A 23,767-nucleotide genomic window follows, 5' to 3' on the forward strand; every position below is an offset into this window, starting at 1 on the left:
CTGTAGCATTTTACAGTCTTTTACTGTTAAAGTCATAATCTTTTTTTTTTTTTTACAGTGTATGGTTTACCCACTGTTATCAACATCAGAAGGAAAATGTAACTTTTCCAACAATCTTGACTTGAAAGAATAAATGGTGGTAGTGGACAATAATAAAGTACTCAACATCATTGGGGGTTTCACAGAAACCTGAGGGTGCCACAAATATCCTACTTCATATCCTATAGATGAATATTATGCTTCAATGCCTTTATGGTTTATTATGGGTTACTGAAGGAACCGGTGACAGGAGTTCTTGCGGCAAAGTTTTGTTTCTTGTTTTGTTTTTTAAAATGGTCACATGTAAGGTGTGCAAGCAGTGTGTGGGAGAAAGTATTGCCACCCTGAACCAGGATCCATCACTGATGACAACTGCAGCAGAATATCACAAACGCAAACACTAGCTGTGACAAATTATAACACACACTACCAGAATGAAAAATCAACAATGACAATTCTTACACATATTTGCAAATCATGCATATTTATTTGTCTAAAGCAATCAGAAAATAACAGAGCTCTCAATCCTCAGACAGGAGTATTACTTAAGAACGAATTATACAAAACTGCAAAGAACAATAGTCCTAATAAATCAGTATTTCTACTTTTCGACATTAAAGTACACACAAAAGCAAACAGTTTTGTACTTTTGTTCTTACTTAGAAACTTGAAATTGTTGTTTTTAAATCTTTAGAGATACCCTGATTATCTTTAAATAAGGGTACAGTCTCTTTGAATCTTTAAGTACATAATTTATGAATTTCTTCCCACACCAGTCAAAAAAAGGCTCTTTAAATATTGCTGAGCTTTTTTTTTTTTTTTGTCATGGATTTCTCAAGAAGTCGATTAAACACATTTTGTAACCTTGGAATTATAAGATTATATCTGACATTTTTGTCAAAAATGAGTTATTCTGTGACAACCTATTTACATAATAGGAGCATCACCCTTTTTCTAGATGGGTGTGAAACCTGAAAAACATTAGACTTACTCTCATATGACATTACTTTTAAACAGTTTATGCATTACTCCTTTCAATCAAGACCTTATAAATAATTGTAATGTATATAGTCAGTATATATATTTATAAATGTTGGTTGAACCACATGTCAGGAAAGGAAAGACCCTGTCAGGTGGGTCCAGCTGAAAGCAATTACACACTAGGGAGCTCCAGGAGTCAACCTATCAGTATGAATTAAAGATGTGAGAGACTTGGTGGCACTCTGAGACTATGGGAGTCAGGAACAGACAGTGTGACCTTTTCCTCTGTCCTGCTGAATGATTTAGACATATACACATGAGAGAGAGAGGAAAGAAAATGAAGGATAGAAGACAACAGAGAACATAAGTACTTTGGACTAAAGAAAGCTAATCTTTTTAAGGGAACTAAAGGCATGTGGACACATGCACCTACATGACATCACATGCTCAGACATTAGTGCCGATGATTAAGGACATGCGAGACCATTCGCTCTGCCCGAATACCAACTGTCAGAAAGAGGTGAGAGAGTATCAGATCTGCTTTGTTGTGATTGTTGTGTGTGTATGTGAGAGAAGTAGGAAAGAATTGAATCAATTGCAATATCTTGCCAGTTATTCTATTTGAAGGAATATGCTGGGTTCAGTAAAAGGTAAGCTCAGTCGATTGTTTTGTTTCAGTAATCAAAATTATGCCACAAGTGCTGTCGACTGAGCTTAACTTGAACCCAAAATATTGCTCAAGATTCTCTTGATGTAACAATAGATTTGTGTCCAGTATAGCAGTGGTCTGAACACCAAATTAGTCACTAATGTCCAAACAATTTCAGAAGACCTGGGCCATAGTGCAAAATAGAGTTCGTGAGGGGATAAATTGCAAAAGTCCAGGTAATCAATCAGTGTTTCATGCCTCACAACCCAATGCCCAGGTAGACAACAATTTCTCAAACTTAAGCCTGGCAGTGCATTTTTATTTCATTTCTCGTCCATGCCAAACTTTTGTATAATGAAGTTTGAAGAATCATTATGTACATGCTGTCAATAGCGATATTTGGTTGAGAGCTGCGAGATCTGCTCTACACACTGTTGGAATTAAGTTTGGTGTCCCTATGTTTTGGGCTTGTGATTTTCCTTACTTTCCTTCTACAAATATATGTATTTTCCTTACTTTCCTTAATACATGTTGAACTCCAAAAGAAATGGAAAGCTCAGGAAGCTTCTGAACTGAATATAGAATAGTCTAATGTGTGAAATTACAGCTACTGCATTGCTTGCTGTAGTATGTAGGTCAGTGGGGAACACAAGATCTGTTAAGAAAGGATTGTGAAAAGCACGTCCACATCTAGGTTATTAGGGAAATAATTCGTGAATTTACATAATGCTTACTCAGATTGTTGCACACCGTTTTGTTAAAGCAAGCGTGATGGAAGTCAAGATGCTGTATAACATCATTTTATGGTCATTTTGAGCAGCAATTAATGAAGTTATACTGAAATTGGTTTAATGTGAATGCAGGCCAATGTGTTAAATGACATTCAGTTTACATCAAATAAATGTCATTGTTTAGATGTCAAACTGATGTCATATGGATATCACATTGACATCAATGATTTATGTGATTGTTAAATGTCAATTTGATTTCTTGAATGTTATTAATATATTTATTTTCCCTGAAAGACTTTAATCAGCTGAACAAAGAGTACACTCTTCAAAATAAAGGGTTATGGGGGTGAGACCTAACCTACGCCCATGGATATATCAGAGAAGTACAGTGGACACACACACACACACACTACTGTTATAATTGCAGTCTGTGTTACCTGTGTGTGCCAGAATTCCAGACACTGGGGGGCTAAAAGGATGCTGGGATACACTCACAGATAACAGCTTGTGTCTGGACAAATAAGCAAAAAGAAGGACTTTCTCTCCATCTCACACTCCAACAAAGACAGATGACAAGACCACACGCAGATACCAAAGCTCATCTAGCAAAAACAGGACAGCGATGACAGACACATTCAGCTCAGGCAATGCTTCAGAAACAATCAGATTTCACACTGAGACGATTAGCAGTGACACTCAGAGCTTTCATTGAGAAACAGCCAACAAAAATAGACAAACCTAATGGGATTGTTCATTTACTCGCACTCATGCTGTTTCCAAATTGTATTACTTTCTTTTTTCTTTGGAACACTATTTCTTTCTTCAATTGGTTTTGTCCCCATAATGAAACTCAGTGGGGTTCAGAATGACACTGAACCTCTCTGACTTTCATTGTATGAAAAAAAGAAAGAATTTTAAAATAAATATCTTTTGCATTTAACACAAGAAAGTTATACAGGTTTGGAAGGACATGAAGGTGAGTAGGTGATGAGAGAACTTATAATTGTATTATGTGAATTATTCCTTTAAGTGGTTTATGGGTGGTTAAAAATGAAATAAAAAATAAAATTTATATGACTGACTTTTAAATTAATGTTATACAGCAAGCATCAACTGTAATGTTTGTGGAAAAGCAGTAATACATATTGGCAAATTTAGCAAATTTACACCTCCTTTGTCTGTTTAGACAATAGATTTGATTTGTAATAATTTGATTCTAAATATATAATGAGAAGCATACAGTTAACTGAAAAATGAGCAAAGCACCATTCTGATTAAGCTTGTTACTCATGCAGGATGAATGTTGAAAATTATTTTTAGGCTATCATTTACTGTATATTATTTATTGTTATGTCAACAGATATTTGATTGGTGTTGCTTATTGGCTAATCTTGACTAATTTTCTTTTAAACATCAGTTAAAATACATTTATATGTTGAAGACCATAGGCCTCTCCATTAGATAAACCTGAAGACACCCAGGCTACGAAATTCAGCCAGGCTGTCCACGTTTGATCATATCATCTCTTTTCTTCTAAACTGCATGACAGCAGCTTTATTAAACGCAGTGAGAAGTTGAACCTCACAGGGGTCAGAGAAATAATCTCTCTCTTAAACAGACCTCTTGGAATGGCTTGGATGAGATATGGAGATAGAGGTAGATGATTAACTATTTCATACAAATTGACTGAGATAAATGACTGGCGGTCATGTCTATCTCAAACTTGTCCGTTTATCTATGTATGTTTAAATGGGTTTTTTCTGACCTACAGTAGCCTGTATATAGCCTCAAGATGAATTTGACCATTAGCTGTGGTCAGGGTGTACTATCTAAACACCAATAAATATTCCTCATAAGTTAATCTCAACTGACAGTGCACAAATATATCTGTCCCTTGTTTTCTTGTCAGCTCTTCTGTGATGCTCATGAGCTAGGTGTGTACAGGAAGCACCAGTGATTCCAGTGTGTACAGGAAGCACCAGAGATTCTAAGTGAGCCATAAATCTGTTCTGTTAAAACATCTCAGTTTGAATCTCTGCTGCTTCCTGTACACTTGAGATGAGAAATATCTCCCACGCTCTCCATCTCCTCACAGGAAGTTCATGGAGCTGCTGAAGAGAATGGAGGAAAACTACCATCTCCTGTATCATGTTCATTAGATGACGTAAACATAATACACGTGGGACTTATTAAAATAACAGTGCTTCTGTGTGTGTACATAAACACACACTAATGAATCCAACCACCTGTGAATCCAACCATCACTAAGACTATCACAAAATCTTAAAAAGAAGAAATTCAGAACCTTTGACCATTTTCATCTCTCATAGGACAAGTATGACCCACTCTATTTCTGTCTCTGGAATCTCTAATTCCTGTCCAAAAAATCCAGCATCGCACTCTGTATCCATGCCATTTGAAATAATTATAACAGTACATTATGACATTTAAGAGTTTGATGATCTAAACAAACACAACATACACCATGTTATTTCCACTTAAATTTGAAAGGATTATATCCTATTTCCCACAGTTATAAAGATCTGATATCGCAACATTGTTTAAGATCTGCACAGTACAACTTTATGAGTTACATTAAAGTGTTTACTTTTTTTGTAATTTTGTTATGTGCTTTCATCATTTTTATTCCTTTTTAGGTTTATGTTTTAAGTTTTTTAAGGTTTTAAGTTTTCCTTTTTATTATTATTATTATTATTATTATTATTATATTTTATTTTAATGGTTTATTTTAATGGTACAGAAGGCCTTTGTTCACCCCCCGGAGTCATGTGAGACACTTCTCCTTACTTCTCATGACCGATGGAGTGCAACACCAACTGAGCTGCATCAAACAGCTTGAAAGATCAAAGACAATTTTTTAAATAACTGACTGGATTCGTATGAAAGAAGAAATCGATATACACCTAGGATGACTTCAAGGTGAGTCATTTATGGGCTAAATTTCATTTTTGGTTGAATTAATTGCTCTATTCATCAAGGCTTCACAGAACTTGCTCATCCCAGTCTTTGCCAACCTGAGATCCCAGCCACAGAGTGTGACAGCCACAATCACACGATGCATTGTTCTCCAACCACAGCTTGCTTAACAACAATTACACTGACCAAACCCAGATGAGTGTTTGCAAATCATTTTGTAACCATTGTGCATTCAAGAAAAAAAAAAAAAAAAAAAACTTCAGAATCACAATTCGTGACTTGGCTTTTAGCTTGCAAACAATAAATTCAACTCTCAGGGTAGTGAATGTAATATAAATCAGCCCTAACAGAATTTTTAAAATGCTTTAAAATAACTAATACACATCCACATGATAAAGTAAATAAGTCTAAAAACAAGACTGCAGGCATGAGGGATAGACTGGGAATGTGATCTTAACATGACGCAAGCCAGATTCAAACATGTATTACCGTGAGCATGGACTGCCCACTATGCCATGGCTCTGGTCTATAACAAAAATTTGATGCACATGGCATGTGTTGGAACTGTCATACAAACCAGCCCAAGTATTTGAAGGCTCCAATCTTTAATAAAGTTTGCAGTCATCCGGCTCTTCAATGATCAAAGCTCCCTCACTATCTATGTGTAAATGCACCGGTTCATTAAACGAGAAAAGCTGTGTCCGTTTACAGCTCAAGCCAAGTCCTTCCCAGCCGAGGCTGGCTCTCACTCTTGGCCTGTGCCTTTGAAAGATGAAGCCTGCCAAGATGCTTTAACGAACCGTAACACGATTATGTAATCCACTGTCAGTGACGAGCACTAGAACGATCTCCCATTTGTCTGGCGACCCTATGCACTCTGCATGCTCAAGGAAACAAGGCTCCGAGGTAACTGTCCTGAAGCATAGAGATTAACCATTTTTCTTATTCAGGACCAGTCCACGTTACTGGAACAGCAAATTTTGATTGTGCTGGAACAACAATCCTATTAGAGTTTCAGCATCATTAACAACTACTAAAATACGTAAACCATCAGAAATGTGAATTCACTGGGACAGTAACCTAAAAATACATATGTACCCAGTAATAGGTGCATACTGGTAGTTTGGAATAGTATTATGTGCCCTTACTATGTACCTAAATGTACAAATGTACAAAGTTACCCCTATAAGGCTACTTCCCAAATGACAAGCTGCTGGGCTTTCTTCTTCAGTGCAATAAGCAAATCATAAGTTGATAGTGTACAAGCCCTTTACGTCTCTGAAATCTGATTTGTGGATGGGGAAATTGCTCCAGAAGCAACAAGGATGCTGATTCAGGTATATTTGACCCAGAATCAAATCACTAATGGGCTGTAAAATCTTAACTTAAGGGTGAAGGATTTTATGTGACCGTACTTTTAACCAACCAGTTTGATACATTTATGAGTCATGTATAATAATGAAAAAAAAAAAAAACTCTGTTGTGATTAGCCTCATTAATTACACTCAATGACAACATACATAGGCGTACACAAAAACAAGTTAGCTTATTTCTAAAGGGAAGGGCGACAAACATCACACTTACTGGGGCGTCATGTTGAACTAACTTACCGAATTTCCTGTCCGCGAAAGCAACGGCGAGCGCGTGGACAGCCAGCAAAGCGAGGAGCAGCGCGCGCACAGAAGCCATCCTGCCCATCGAGCCCAAACAGCTCCCGTTAATTTGGCATAGCGCCTCTCACGTTTCAGGGGTGATGTGATTAGAGCGGAAGTAGGTCAGAGGTGAATGAGATGGAGGATAGTGAGATGAGTGCTGCTCTGCTACCCTGGGTCCTGTACTCAACTCAAGAGGCGCGAGGCGCGTTCAGCACCACGGTCAGCGCCCCGCCTCAGCTACTGACGTCACTAGCTACATGCAGTTTCTCGAGATGTGTTTTTAAGATGTCTGCAGTCAGTTGTATTTAGTTTGAAGCGGTAGACCGCACTTTTCTTATCAGACAGAAGCGGTTGAGGAAGGGTTATCTCTGTTGCTCTCGAGAGCAGTCATTTTGCTCAAAGATTGTGCCCCCTAACGAAACAATGGTGTGATGTGCTTGACAATCAACGCACTACGATTATAAATCACATGCCACATGTGTGGGGAATAAATAAGTCAAAGGTATCAAACAATCTCCATTCATTCCCTCCAAAGAAGAAAACATTACTATTACATAACGAACTGATTGCGAAAACTAAATGGTTATGGGTAAAATTCACTTTTTTTTTCTTTTTTTTTTTACTTGAATAATTAAAAGATGGGACAGAGTTTTAAATAGGCATTATTTGGAATGTATTACTAGGGTTATGTGAAGAAAAGCAAACATCAAACAGGAGAAAAAGAGAAAAAGTCACAATCCATCCAAACATTTAGTTAAGTTCAATCATAGGTTCAGGTTTGAGCAAGTTTCTTCAAAATCAAAATTTTAATCTCGTGTTTTTTATATATATATATATATTTCACACCATGATTATAGACTGTGACACTGTAAAGATCTCAGATTAGGAAAAAAATAAATAATAAATCGCATATACATATCTCAGAGTTTACAATGACTTTTCTGTACACTTCTATGGTTTATTAAGGAAAACTAAAAGTACAACACCTCAGACCAGTATTGGAAATGGATCTGAGGATAAAGCAGAAAAGGTAAATAGGAGGGACATGTTTAATCAATACAGGATATAGGAATAAAGGAATAAAGGATTTTGTGGGAATATGCATAAACTCTAAATTTTTAGCTTGCCAATTAAACTGTTTGGTTGTTGGAATGGATCTAGAATGTCATTCAGCATCCTGACAGTGGATTCATAGATGGTCCTAAGATTGAGAGAGAGAGAGAGCAAAACAACATTAACAGTTGTACAGCTATCATTTTATATAGAACTCCAACAGCTTTCACAATATATCATCTAAATATTTTACCTGTGTATATTGTCAGTTTTTTGTAATGATGTGGTAATGGCTCTGTATTTGTCTGCGTACAGACAAAGCAAATTCCTTCAACTCTACAATAAATGCATCGGCTGTAAGGAACAGAGCAGAAAGGTAAAAACAATCATGTACTCATAGGAATTTATCTTTGTCTCATTTTTCACTGTATATCTCTCTTTCTTCTCTAAGTCCAGCACCACTGGACTACTGTAGTTATATGCTTTAAGCTGTGTAAAATTAATTGGGGATGCAAATCTTTGAGAATGTGTTAAGAATATTTTTTATAAAGTTCTTAGATTTTTACTATCAAGCATAATCTAGGATCCCATTGTTTGATGATGGTCAGAATTTGTGTAACTGCAGCCCATTGTGTGATACCATCGATGCCCTCTGACTCAACGGAGGATTTTATTTCAGACATAAAAAACCTAAAACATACCAGAAAATGAATCAGAAGTGCTCAATAGTATAAAAAAGGCTTTTGGTTCTAGCTGTTGTATAAAGTTTCCTGGTAACAGCAGGTGATCTGAGCATCACTATGAGTATGGTGTTCGAGAGAGGTGAAAGGTCATTAACTGCTCTGGAGTCAACACCTCTTCCACATGAGAGATCTGCATGAAGAAACATCAGATTGTTGCTTTTCGACATTTATTATTTCAAGCTTCAGTGTCTCAAATTGTTTCTTTTGTACATTAACTTATTTTTATACATGGTCTTAGACAACTTTCCCACACTGCTTATGGTTTCATTTTGTCTCTAGAACAAAATATATTCTTATTTATATCACTCATTCAAAAAAGACATCTGAGTAAAAAGAAATGCTTTGAGCTCAACAAATGTTTCAAATAAACAGACAAAGAAGCAATGCCACACAAACATCACACAACATAAAAGACTGAAGAAATTAACGGATTTACCTTCTACAGAGTGCGGCTGATATCAATAATAACTGCTGCACAGAGTGATGAGAAGTCTCCTCTGATGAACTCTGACCTCTCAGTTTAGTCTCCAAAAAGTCATACAGAGCTTCTTCAGAAGAGCAACAAAGCTAAAGACACATAAAGAAAGGCTTTTTTAAAAGAAAGAGTCAGAAAGAAATGTTGTCAGGTACAAATTTCAGTCAAATGTTAACAATACTAACTTAAGTTTAAATATGTACATGTGCACACAGGTTTGTTAAACACAATCAGAAGCATCTGGAAATGCAATGGAAGAGTATTTAAGGAAGGCCCTAATGTCTCTTTTTAAAGGCCTCACCTCCTGACCCTCTTCCTTGTCTTTAGGTAGTCTATGCGCTATGATTTCCACAACTTTCTGGAAGATGTTGGTCAAAATGCAGATAGTGAGGGATGGTTGATATTCTTGTGTCTAAGCCTCATGGGAAAAGTAGCCCCTGTGCCAGCTCAGTAAGCAGAGCGAGCACATGATGATGCACATATATGCTTTATCTAAATGTACCCACATACACACACAAATGTATTAAAAGCACTACTCTATACAGTGCTGAGACCAGAAGACTAATTCCCCTAGGGGTCCCCTTGAGATTTTCCTATGGGTTTAAATAATTGGGTTTTTCAATTTAGGAATAAAACAAAGTCTGTGGTAAATATAAATTGACAATACTTGGACGTTTTGCTGTACAATGTAAATTACACATAGCTACTACAAGTGCAAATTTGAAAGCAGTGAAGTTAATTTTAGTGCTTGACAACAATTATGTTATTTTCAATAAAAAAAAAAAATTCTGCAATGAATCACGATTAATCACTGTAATTTTAATACCAAAATAAACACAAAACAGCGAGACGGATGACTGTCGCGCACAAATAAAAACCAAACACAAAATAAAGCCCAGGCCTGGTCCTCTCTCGTCCTTCACGGCCGTCACTCCTCTTTTGAATCCTTTCAATCTCCTCTGCGGGACTTGAGACCGGTGATTGTCACAGGTGTCACTAATTTCCAAATCACTCCACTGGCCTCGCTCTGTTCCCATGGCTCTCGGCCCCGCCCCACTCATCACAATCTCATTGTTGTGCACAAATAATTGTAGGAATTAATTAAATAATTTGTTAATGCGATAAAGCATTAACTCGCACAGCCCTAGTTAATGAAAAAAATATATATATTTTTTTAATAATATTTACAATGGGTAACTTAACTACACAAGAACATCTAGGTTCAAGTGTGTGCAGTTCAATTTATTCTTACCACAGACCTTATTTTACACAAGAATTGAAAAACCAATGAAAAAAATCTCAGGCAAACCCATGCTGAGTCCTCTGGGTTTTGGCATCACAGCTGCAGCACTCTATTGGAAACCTTTGTGGGAGGGTGGTCAAACATCGTATCTTGACTAAACACAACTCATACAATCACTGGGCCCTTGATCAGCATAAATACTTAATCCTCACGTGTTTGCAGGTACAGAGGCTACATGCTGCAGTAAATGGTCTCTGAAATCATTGTCTCCTACAGAAACCCGCAGCACATTCTTGCACACTGTTAAACAAATCTGACAATGATACAGAAAGGTAAAATAAATGATAAACATGCAACACATTTACATTACATTTACATTTAATCATTCTATGAGAACAATAGAAGCAGTCAGGTCAACAAGAAAACAACAACAGTATACAAGTGCCATGACAAGTCTCAGTTAGTCTAGTATAGAATGCATAGCCAGGTTTTTTTTTTTTTTTTTTTTTTGTATTATTAAATGAAAAAGACAAGAAAAAGAAAAGTGCTGGTGTTAGTAGGTTAAGTGCAGGCGAAAAAGATGAGTCTTAAGATGTTTCTTGAAAATGAGTAAAGACTGTACGAATTGAGATTGGGAGGTCATTCCACCAGCTGGGCACAGTCCAGGAAAAGGTCCGTGAGAGTGATTTTGAATTTCTTTGGGATGGCACCACAAGGCGTTGTTCACTTGTAGAGCGCAAACTTCTGGAGGGCACATAGGATTTAACCAGTGAGTTTAGGTAAGTTGGTGCCGTGCCAGTGGTCGTCTTGTAGGCAAGCATCAGTACCTTGAATTTGATGCGAGCGGCTACTGGTAGCCAGTGTAACCTGATGAGGAGAGGAGTAACATGAGCTTTTTTTGGCTCATTGAAGACAACCCTCGCTGCTGCATTCTGGATCATTTGTAGAGGCTTGACAGTACATGCAGGAAGGCCCGCCAGGAGAGCATTACAATAGTCCAGTCTGGAGAGAACAAGAGCTTGGACAAGAAGTTGGGTTGCTTGCTCTAACAGGAAGGGTCGAATCTTCCTAATGTTGTATAAGGCAAACCTGCAGGCTGGGTCGTTGTAGCAATGTGGTCAGTGAAGCTTAATTGATGATCCATCACAACTCCTAGGTTTCTGGCTGTCCTCGAACGAGTTATGGTTGACGAGCCCAGCTGTATAGAGAAGTTGTGATGAAGCAATGGGTTCTGTCTTTGTAAGGTTAAGCTGAAGGTGATGGTCATTCATCCAGCTAGAAATGTCACTCAGACAGGCTGAAATGCGAGCAGCTACCGTCGGGTCATCTGGCTGGAATGAGATGTAGAGTTTGGTGTCATCAGCATAGCAGTGATAAGAAAAGCCATGCTTCTGAATGACAGATCCTAAAGATGTCATGTAGATGGAGAAGAGAAGTGGTCCAAGTACTGAGCCTTGAGGAACCCCAGTTACAAGGTGGTGTGACTTTGAAACATCACCCCTCCAAGACACACTGAAGGATCTGTCAGAGAGGTAGGACTTAACCCACAGGAGAGCAGTTTCAGAGATGCCCATCTTTCTGAGGGTGGACAGGAGAATCTGGTGATTAACAGTGTCAAAAGCAGCAGACAGGTCCAGTAAGAGGAGTACCGAGGATTTTGAAGCTGCTCTTGACACATAAGCTCAAAACTTATGTGTCTGCACAACTCATTGCGAAACTGGATTCGTTTTAGGATTAGGCCTCATGTATTGTCATCATTTTCAACAAGAAAAACACTTTTTAAAATATAAATGTTATATATAAAGCCTTCAAATGTTGGTTAACTAAAAGTTTGTTGGTAAAATTTTCTAAAAATGTTTTTGAAGTCTCTCATACTCCCCAAGGCTGAATTTATTTGATCAAAAATACAACAAAGGTAATATTGTGAAATATTATGACAATTCATGTCCAATGAAAACCATTTGCACAGTTCAGTATAGGACAGATGGAAGATGTCAATACTGTATAATAGGCATCAGATTTAGAGACCTACTTTAACCGCTGCAATGAATCGTCATGTCAATTCAGTGCTTGAGAATGTACAGGTAAAGTACTAACAAACAACTTATCTTCTTTAAAACTCTCTTCACATCTTAACATCATTTGAGTGAGTGTGTTCAATGAATGTTGGCTTCGTTTGGAGTGTGAAGGACTCAAAGAGTGAATGCAGTGGAGTTACTGCAGTACACTCACTTTGTGTTGAAGATGGATACTGAGCTGGCCATGGAGAATAAAAGCTCTCAGCGCTGTCTCTGTGAATTTCACTCTGACCTCTGCTCTGCTCGGGAAGGAAAACAACAGCGACTGCACACATAAGCAAAAGAAAAATGACAACCTGCTGCTGTCTGTCATTAATGTTTATTCATACATTGAAGACTAACCAGTGTTATTTTAATGTTAAACAGATGATTCAGTTTCTGTGGTATTGCTGTACCTTAATATTACTGTTATGCCTACCTGAAAACTTCAAGTACAGTTCATTTTAGCTTGTCAGCACTATATCCTCCAACATCTGGACAAACCAGCGACTTATGCAAGGATCTTGTTTGTGGACTTCAGCTCCGCTTTCAATGCCATAATCCCAGACACCCTTCAGAACCAACTCACACAGCTCTCTGTGCCCACCTCCATCTGTGCCCACCTCAGTGGATCACCAGCTTTCTGACAGACAGGCAGCAATTAGTGAGGCTGGGAAAACTCACATCCAACACCTGCACCATCAGCCCCGGAGCTCCCCAGGGCTGTGTTCTCTCACCACTGCTCTTCTCCCTCTACACAAATGACTGTGTAACAATATAGAAACTTCATAATCACGGGAAGAAGGAGGTGGGAACCGGCAGACATTCAAAATGAAAGCTTTATTAACAAAATAAACAGAAAACAGCGAGACAGCCCCTAGCAGATGAATGTCACACACGCAAAAACAAAACTAAAACAAAATAAAACCCAGGCCTGGTCCTCTCTCTTCCTTCACTGTCGTTGCTCCTCTTTTGTATGCTTCCAATCTCCTCCGTGGGACTTGAGACCAGTGAGTGGAGCAGATGTCGCTCATTTTCCAAACACTCCACTGGCCTCGCTCCGTTCCCACAGCTCTCAACCCCACCCCACTCATCACAGACTGCAACTCTAAAGACCCTTCTGTCAAACTCCTAAAGTTTGCAGACAACACCACAGTCATCGCCCGCATCCAGGACAGAGATGAGTCTGCTCACAGATGAGAGGTTAAGCGGCTGGCTGTCTGTTGCAGTCACAACAACCTGGAGCTGAATACACTCAAAACTTTGGAGATGATTGTGGACTTCAGGAGAAACCCTCCTGCTCTCCCCCCACTCACCATCATGAACAGTCATTCAGGTTCCTGGGCACAACCATCTCTCAAGACCTGAAGTGTGAGGAATTACAAATGTATAAAATGTTAAATATAGGTTTCAATGTAATAGTATATAAACTAAAAAGTTATGTACATTGTGTTTTAACATTTTGAGGTTAAGATGATGGCATTCTGAGATGATCAAGTCAAGCAGCCCATGTTTCTGAGACATTAACCTTTTGTCTTCATGTACTTCCTGACCATAGGGCAGGGTCCCAAGATAAAGGTGACTGCTAAGATCAAGGCACAGCTGTGCCTTTTGTTTCTATGGTAATGTGAAGGTATGGGTGAGACTGTCAGGCTGATTGGATTAGCATCTATGCATTTGGTGCCAGTGTCCGATTCCTGTACTGCATTTGCATTTTATTGTGTTGATTGTCTCCACCTCGACTGTATCTCCAAAGTACCTCCAAAGTAACACTGCTTTGGTTAGACTTTGATGATTGCAGCGATGCACAGCGAGTCCTCAAAAAAGACTAACTTCTGTATGAAAGATATCCCAACATCTCCTGGTCTTCGCTTCTGAGTTTCCAACAAGTGGGACATTCACATTGACTCCACTGTGAAAAAGGTCCTGCTGTGGAAGTACTTCCTTCATCAACTGAAAAAGTTCAAGTTGCCACATGCACAGAGGACACAGTTTTATTCGGCTATTATTGAGACAGTTCTGTGCTCTTCTATAAATATCTGGTTTGGGTCAGCTAGCAAATCAGACTTAAAGGGTTAGTTTAACGAAAAATGAAAATTATGTCATTAATAACTCACCCTCATGTCGTTCCAAACCCGTAAGACCTCTCCGTTCATCTTCGGAACACAGTTTAAGATATTTTAGATTTAGTCCGAGAGCTCTCAGTCCCTCCATTGAAGCTGTATGTACGGTATACTGTCCATGTCCAGAAAGGTAAGAAAAACATCATCAAAGTAGTCCATGTGACATCAGAGGGTCAGTTAGAATTTGTTGAGGCATCGAAAATTTATTTTGGTCCAAAAATAGCAAAAACTAAAACTTTATTCAGCATTGTCTTCTCTTTCTTGTCTGTTGTGAGAGAGTTCAAAACAGCAGTTTGTGATATCCGGTTCGTGAACGAATCACTCAATTTAACAGGATCTTTTTGAACCAGTTCACCAAATCAAACTGAATTGTTTAAAACGGTTCACGTCTCCAATAAGCATTGATCCACAAATTACTTAAGCTGTTAACTTTTTTAATGTGGCTGACACTCACTCTGACTTCAAACAAACCAATATCCCAGAGTAATTAATTTACTCAAACAATACACTGACTGAACTATTGTGAAGAGAGAACTGAAGATGAACAGCGAGCCGAGCCACATAATGAACGAACGATTGACTCGGACAGTATGCAGAAAATTACGTCAGTATATCATCATAAACAGCGTTTTTAGCGTGAACGTAAACAGATGAGAAAGAAAACCCATGTACAGTGTTCACTGATCTTGACTGAATATATTTAATAACTTTAATGAATCTATATTTTATTTGTTAAAAGAAAACTATTCCGTGTTTTTAACATTTTCTACAGTTACGTAGGCTACCTGAAATTTTTTCAGTTTTTATTGATGCTATTAATTGATTTGTAGGTTCCAATTTTATTACTGACTGTTTACTTGTCTTTAACCCTTTAATAATTCACATATATATTAATCTAGTTGTTTTTACTGTGGTCTTATTTTAAGTGTTCTGTACGCTGCTTTTGCTTTTGCTGATTTTTGCTCATGTTATTCAGCTGTAACAGTATGCTTTGTAAAAAGACAGAATAAATTTAACAACTAATTTTTTTTATATTGGATTCTAAGAATCAGAATTGATATGCAGAAACAGAATCAATAAAATTCAAACATTACACAACCCAAATCACCAACATTACAAACTGTAAAACGCAAATAACACTGATTGAAGAAACATTTAGTTTAGATGATTATATTTAAAAAAAATATGCCTAAAAATACCCTCAAATAATAATTATATTAATAAAAAAACATAAAAGTCACCTAAAGGGGGAATTCTCCCCAATTTTTCAAAATGAAATTCAGGCCCTGATAAAAGCAGAAAATTTGAACATAATATCTGAAGACCTAAATACAACTCCCCTTTAACAAAACAATTATATAATCTCATCAAACCCTTTGATTAATATAATAAGGCCAGAAACATCATGTAATTTAGCTAAACAGCCTTGTCCAGCAGTATCTTCAAAGCAAGACATGTGAAAACCTGCAATTACCATGTTGATTATAATGAAAGTAATAACACAAAAAGAGTAAATGTTCACCAATTTTTTGTAATAGTCATCATCAAACCTCTGTACATTCCATTTGTTGAGGGCTCTATGGAGCGGTCTGATCTGATCCAGCGGCAGTATGAACAGACAGTCTCGTGTTTTAGGGTGAAGGAGCAAATAATCCAGATAATTTAGGTCCAGATATGGTTTTGACTCTTCCAGCCCATCAAAATGCACTTTGCAAATTGTATCTTCATCACCTTGCTGTGTGATGTGAGTGAGTGTGAGTAATCATTGAGAATATGAAAATACCATAAAAACCTAATGACCCCCAACATGGACACTTTATTTACCGCTCTCACAGGTGCAGCCTCCACAAGCCAGTCCTCTATCAGCTCCACAATATGGCTGATCTGCCCCCAGCTACAGAGACACTCCACCGACTGACTGTATGATGTCACAGCGGTGCCTGCTTTCAAACTCCTCAAGTGAGACATCACTTTATTCCTGCAGAGAGGAAAACACAGTCATGCAATACACAGACTGCCCTACAGATTGCTCTAAAGCCTTGAAAACACACTCAATCCCACCAGCATTAAAGGATGCCTATTAGATCAAATGGGAATCAAAATTGGCATTTCACTTTTGAGCCAACCTGCTGTTCTGGAGAGATGGCTGAGACACCACGCGGTTTCAATCAGCAGGAAATATGATTTTGAAATGCTATTTTCTTCATTGAACTGTCCTTTACAGGAAAAGCTCCATGAAAAATTACAATTCAGATTAATCTTATGTCAAGTTTTTTTTTTTTTTTTTTAGCTGCATTATCGTTTTAAATGGGGCATTTAAAAATATGAGCTGCACTGAGGGGTATTTGAGGGTGAGAGTCCTGCTAACATCAGAGCTGGAACAGCAGAGATAGGAAGTAGAGAGGCTAGAAGAATGAGAGGGGCTTTACACCCTTCCTCTTGCGCACACATATATACACAAAACTGCGTCATGTTAGAACCATATTTCACCAGCTTTAAAGATGTGATTACAGTGTTCAGTTTTGCTCTTTAAAATTGTCCTTTGGTTCCCTGTGTGATTGTGCCTCTTACATGAAAGATTTTAAGATACCGGGGCAGAATAGATGAGAACTTTGACGTGGTGTAAATGAAGGCCTCTTGGTTAGTCTTGAGAGATTTCTGAACCCTCTCCCATAGAATGACGAGGATCTCCAGCAGGCTGGCCATGGAACCAGTGTCCTGCACTGAGAGAACATCCTCCAACATCTAGTGCCATTGACAAACATAAACAATATTATTATTTATAGCTGTTTGAAGTTCCCCATCGTTGCGCGGCAGTTTGTAGGACATTGTGGAAGACATTTAAGAGATTCAGTTTTTAAAGAAAATATGACTACGTACACAAACCATTTGAAAGTTTGTTATTTTTTAAAAGGAAGTAATTTAGGGCATACTTGTAATAAAATAAATCTAAAATACACATACTTGTGATACTTGTGATTCTGAATAAATAAAGCAGTATTGATGTTATAAAATCAAAAACATGACACCTGTAATTTAAATAAATCATTTAATTCATACAGACTTAATTAATAAGTAATATATTTTGTTTCTAATGGATTATAAAAACTTAAATACAAGAATCTCTAAAATATGATTTTTTTCAGTTCTTCGTTAGACCATTAATAATAAATCCACAAATAAAAAAGGTTCCCTTTCAGTCGGTCACTCTCGACGCTACGTCGGTGACCGACACAAAACGGGATATCGCTTCAATAGACCAATCTACTTCAACTAAACTAAACAAAACAATGCACATTGGCATGCAATTATTGCATCCAGCTGCCGCTGATCACAGCGTGAGTATAAGAAGGCAGCAGGTGCAATGCATACCAGCTTTTCCCTTTGAAGCCGAGCGACAGTATTGTTCTGCTTACCTCAACTGTGTCTACGGTAAACTGCGAGTTCAGCACGCTCTGGGAAGCTTCCTGTGATGGCGAGATGGCGGCGGTCGTTCCAGTGTCGAGTGGGTTGCACTGCCCCCTGTCGTGTTCCAAGCGGACATCTCCCCTGTGTGCCTCAGCACTAAAAGAGCATTTCCTAAGAGGAATTTCCTCTAAAAGAGTTTCACGGGTGCTTCTTTATAAAGATGACGGACCATCCTTTAAGGATGCCATTTCACCTGTGCGTTTCTATATGTGGTCGTTACCTGGCACCGGGTGATGGTCAAGATCGCTGCCTCACGTGTCTGGTTGTCAAGCACGCTGAGGTGGCTTTCGTGGATGTGTCATGTTCTCCGCTACCTTCAGGGCTACCTTTTCTTTTCCGCTCCTCGCCGCATCTGCAGCAGTCTCCAAGTGGTGCCATAGAGCAGGCTGCCCCTCCCGTCCTGGCCCCTGTCAAACCTGGCGGTGAGCGAAAGAGCAAGAGGCCCCAGGACGGGTGACCCAGAGAGAGGTAGCTGCTTTCTGAGGGGTGGTGAAGGCACCTCTCCTTCCCCTGGAGGAAGGCCAGGTGGAGAATCCGGAAATCTCGACGAGAGAGCAGTTTTCTTCCTCTATGGGTCCAAGGAGGGCATGGAGAGTTGCGGACGGCCAAGCACCGGACTTCACTCATCCTCCTCCTTCGCCAGATGGCAGCAGCGGCAGTTTGAGAGCATCAACAAAGGCCCTACTCATGCACCCTCTGCCAACCCGTGGAACCAGGGGAGCCCTGCACCCCACACTCGCACCACACTCCAGCCTGCTCACAAGCCAAGTCGGGTCCCTGTGTTCCATCTCACTGCATCACACTGCGAGTACGGTTCCACTGGTACGTTTTTTTTTATTTTTTATCTGTTGTACAAGCACAGGGGTTTGGTGCTTCGGCACCTGAGCCTGTTGGGCCTTCAGATCAAGTGGGAAAAGAGTAAACTCTCGCAGAGGCAGAGGATCTCTTTTCTGGGTATGTAGTTGGGTTCGGTCTAACAAACAGCATGCCTCACACAGGAACGTGTGCGGCCGGTGCTAGCCTGCTTGAATACGTTCAAGGGCAGGACAGCGGTCCCACTGAAACTTTTTCAGAGGCTTCTGGGGCATATGGCGGCCGCAACGGCACTTACACCGCTCGGCCTGCTACATATGAGACTGCTCTAGGACTAGCTTTATAGCCAAGTCCCGAGGTGAGCAAGGAAGCGCGGCACTCGCCGGGTCCAAGTTACACCGGCCTGCTGCCAAACCCTCACCCCATGGTCAGATTATGCATTTCTCTGGGCAGGGGTGCCCCTAGAGCAGATATCAAGGCATGCTGTGGTTTACACGGATGCCTCCACCACAGGATGGGGGGCCACGTACAATGGGCATGCAGTCTCAGGGGTTTGGACAGGCCCGCAGCTGCAGTGGCACTTCAATTGCCTAGAGTTGTTAGCAATGCAACTTGCCTTGAACCGTCTCAAAGGTCACTTACAAGGCAAGCATGTGCTGGTCTGAACGGACAACACATTGACTGTTGCGTACATCAACCGAAAAGGTGGTCTTTGCTCCCATCGCATTTTACAATTCGCCCGCCACCTCCTCCTTTGGAGTCGGAAGGTTCTGAGGTCACTTCGTGCCGTTTATATTCCAGACCTAAAATATGATTTTAGGCCACTCAGGTAGACCTGTTTGCTTCTCCAGAGACCTCTCACTGACAGTTGTTCTACTCCCTGACCGAGGGAACTCTAGGCATGGATGCACTGGCACACAGCTGGCCGCGGGGCCTACGCAAGTATGCGTTTCCCCCAGTGAGCCTTCTCGCACAAACACTATGCAAAGTTCAGGTGGACGAGGAGCAAGTCTTGCTATTGGCGCCTTATTGGCCCACTTGGACCTGGTTCTCCAAGCTAGTTTCTCCGAGCTAGTTCTCCGAGCGACAGCCCCTCCTTGGCCGATTCCTCTGAGGAAGGATCTACTGACTCAGAGACGGGGCACCGTTTGGCACCCGCATCCAGACCTTTGCAAACTCCATGTCTGGTCCCTGGACGGGACGTGGAGGTTCTAGGTGACCTACCCCAAGAGGTAGTGAACACCATCACTTCGGCAAGAGCACCGTCTACGAGACACGCTTACACTTTGAAGTGGAAACTGTTCGTCGAGTGGTGTTCTTCTCTCCGAGAAGACCCCGAAGATGCCTGATTGCGGTCGTGCTTTCCTTTCTGCAGCAAGGACTGGAGTGAAGGCTGTCTCCCTCCACCCTCAAAGTCCAGGTTTCTGCTATTGCTGCGTACCATGACCCCATGAATGGGAAGTCTTTGGGTAAGCATGACCTCATTGTCAGGTTTCCGTAGAGGGGCCAGGAGGTTAAATCCTTCCCGGCCCCCGTCTATACCCTGGGACCTGACTCTAGTGCTTAAATCGCTACAGCAGGGCCCATTTGAGCCTTTGCATTTAGTGGATCTGAAGTTTCTTTCATTGAAAACTCTGTTCCTGCTCGTACTGGCCTCCATCAAAAGGGTAGTGGACCTACATGCATTTTCGGTCGACGATTCATGCCTAGAGTATGGGCCGGCTGACTCCCAGGTAATTCTGAGGCCCCGGCCTGGCTACGTGCCCAAGGTTTCCACTACACCCTTCAAAGTCCAAGTGGTGAACCTGCAAGCGCTGCCCCTGGAGGAGGCAGACCCAGGCCTGGCTTTGCTCTTCATGATGAATCCGTGAGAACCATGGAAAGCTGGGTTCCATATTGAGACCTAAGCAGTACTTGTATGTGTATAGTCCATGGTATAGCATTAGAGCCTGTGTTTCCCCGGCAGACTTCTGCCTTTCCAAGAGAGTTTTAATCACCTCAAATTTCTCCATATACACATCTAAACTGATGCTATATGTGTATTTGCTCCCGAGACCTAGGTTAGATTGCTTTAGATACCTTTTATTAAATATGAAAAATTTCTCAGCAGTGCCACAAATTGATGGGTTTTTGTTAAATGTGAGCCAAAATCATCAGAATTAAAAGAACCTAATACTTAAACTACTTCAGTCTATGTGCACCAAAAGTATGTATTTAATACACAATTTTCACAATTTGAGTTGAATTACTGAAATAAATGAACTTTTCCATCACATTCTAATTTATTGAGATGCACCTGTATATATTGAGTGTAGCTTGTATTTGGTTTCATATTTCTACAAGTGGTCTGACTCCTCTTCGTACTGTCTCTTACCATAAACAAAGTTACATAGCAAAGCATTATAAAACAAGAGGTCAGGAGTGTTTGAATTACTTTGGGAAAAACTGTAGCTGATTCTTAATAGTTTCATGAATCATCTGAATGAAGTTGTCGTTCCAGGCAAGGAAGGTAAGGAACCGTTTCCCCTGAAAAATAAGCAATAAACAAAATTATATAAAAATGATCTACAGTGGAAAATAATGTCTCAGATGTATGAGCCCACAAACACATATACCCAAACCTCTTCTTGTTTAATATGAGAGACCTTGAAGAAACACTGGAGGAGAGGATCAATGACCTGCTGCCCTCTCTCAGGTGCAGGTCCAGGTCTACAGCAAGAAGCACCTCTCGTAGAGTACATAACCTTCTGAGCTCACTGACCTGGGAATATACCCAGAAAGCATGAACACTTTTCATCCACAATATAGAATATCAAATGATCTGCCTGTTTATTATATATAATGGATATAAAGTTGTTCTAGTACCAGTTCCTCAAGGGTAACAGTGTTCTCCAAACATTCAAGGAAAGCAGTCCATCCAAACTCCTCCTTCCCTTTTAGATCCCATCTCCATCAGCATTCAAACAGCCAATGAATAACCTGCTAGGAGTGTGTGTGACAGTGGCAAAGCACTCTCTATACCTGGAGTAAAAGACAACAATGGAGGAAATACTCTCCAACCCTATTAGAGAAAAAAATTGAATTTTTAAGAGTCCAGTGGTGATGTAAAAAACATTATTACTGTATTCATCAAGGATGCATTATATAAACATTAATGTAACAAATACTTCTATTTCAAATAAATCCTGTTATTTGGCTTTCTATTCATCAAAGAAGTTTCACATTTCCACAAAAATACTTCACTTTCTCTTCTGCTTATCCGGGGCCGGGTCACGGGGGCAGCAGTCTAAGCAGAGACACCCAGACTTCCCTCTCCCTAGACACTTCCTCCAGCTCTTCCGGGGGGATACTGAGGCGTTCCCAGGCCAACTGAGAGACATAGTCCCTCCAGCGTCCTTGGTCTTCCCCGGGGCCTCCTCCCGGTGGGACTCGCCCAGAACACCTCCCCAGGAAGGCGTGCGGGAGCAATCCAGAACAGATGCCCGAGCCACCTGAGCTGGCTCCTCTCAATGTGGCTCCTCTTATCTGCAGGTTAAGGGGCTAGTGCATTGTGTATAGTGCAGCGGTCAAAGCAGGGGCCTGACAACCTGATCTCTGAACACGGAAACTGAACTTAGGGACGTGGAATATCACAAAGATACTAAGCAGCAATATTAAGCATGGTTTCAACATGGATAATAATAATTATAAACATTTCTTGAGCAGCATATTGAATCAGCATATTAGAATGATTTCTGAAAGATCACATAACACTGAAGGCTGGAGCAATGGCTGCTGAAAAATCTGTTTTGCCAGCACAGGAATAAAAGCACAATAAAATATATGAAAGCAAAACAGTTCATTTAAATTGTAATATTATTTCACATTACTGCATTTTTTTAAGAGTTAAATTACAAGTACTTCCTGTTTAGCATTTGGCACATTCGAGAAGATAAGTGTAAGTGTCATTTTCCTGCAAAATGTCTACAGAGACTGTAGAGGCAATTGTATCACCCTTTATTACTGCCATTGTCTGTATCTGAAAGGAAACCAGAAAAAAACTACCCAACATTTTGACACGTTATCAAAAGGATCTTGGTTTTCTGTCTCTCTTGCTTTTCTATTGTTCTATGGTTGTTCGAACAGATAAAACATTGTATCCATGTATGCATACATTAAGTACATTACATTAATAACTTCTGAATAAGCACACTTTAGCATACTTTTAAAAAGATTACTTATTATGGAAATAATATACTTAAAAAGAATATACTTAATCCCAAACTCAGTGTTATGTTTTATGGTAAGTTACATTTTAATGTAATTTCTAATGAAACTTTAAGTCATGTTGTTAAATATACTTGTAATTACACATTTGTAATGATAATGTTGCTTTTTAGCACATTTCGAAAATATGTATATATATATATATATATATATATATGTGTGTGTGTGTGTGTGTGTGTGTGTGTGTGTGTGTGTGTGTGTGTGTGTGGTGTGTGTGTGTGTGTGTGTGTGTGTGTATATATATATATATATATATATATATATATATATATATATATATATATATATATATATATATATACATACAAGCGTACATACATCTCTTCTCAACCTGTTAGGTTGTTGACATGTAACGCAGGAAGAACAGCGCATCAGAGCGTTTCAATATTTTCCATATTTCCCGCGATGGCGTCAGGCGTAACGTTTCGTCCTTGCCGTTCTTAATGTGACAGCGCCACCTGCTGTAGGCGAGATGGACGGCGCTTGAATTTGAATGCAACAGATTTTATCGTTGTAGAACGTTAATTTACATAA

At 39.6% G+C, this 23,767-nt stretch overlaps 1 protein-coding gene and 1 pseudogene across 1 annotated transcript in view; both read right to left on the reverse strand.

Moving 5' to 3' along the window:
- LOC128016773 (receptor-type tyrosine-protein phosphatase N2-like) overlaps positions 1-7,199 on the reverse strand; it is a 175,584-nt gene extending 168,385 nt beyond the window's left edge. The window contains exon 1 of the mRNA XM_052601554.1: positions 6,948-7,199. Within this exon, the coding sequence (XP_052457514.1) occupies positions 6,948-7,035 (88 nt within the window). The 5' untranslated portion in view covers positions 7,036-7,199. The remainder of the gene's footprint in view (positions 1-6,947) is intronic.
- A 903-nt stretch (positions 7,200-8,102) lies between these two features.
- Positions 8,103-23,018, reverse strand: LOC128017508 (condensin-2 complex subunit G2-like; annotated as a pseudogene).
- Positions 23,019-23,767: the final 749 nt, after the last annotated feature.

The sequence above is a fragment of the Carassius gibelio genome, chromosome A7 (genome assembly GCF_023724105.1).
Source record: "Carassius gibelio isolate Cgi1373 ecotype wild population from Czech Republic chromosome A7, carGib1.2-hapl.c, whole genome shotgun sequence".
Classification (NCBI taxonomy): domain Eukaryota; kingdom Metazoa; phylum Chordata; class Actinopteri; order Cypriniformes; family Cyprinidae; genus Carassius; species Carassius gibelio.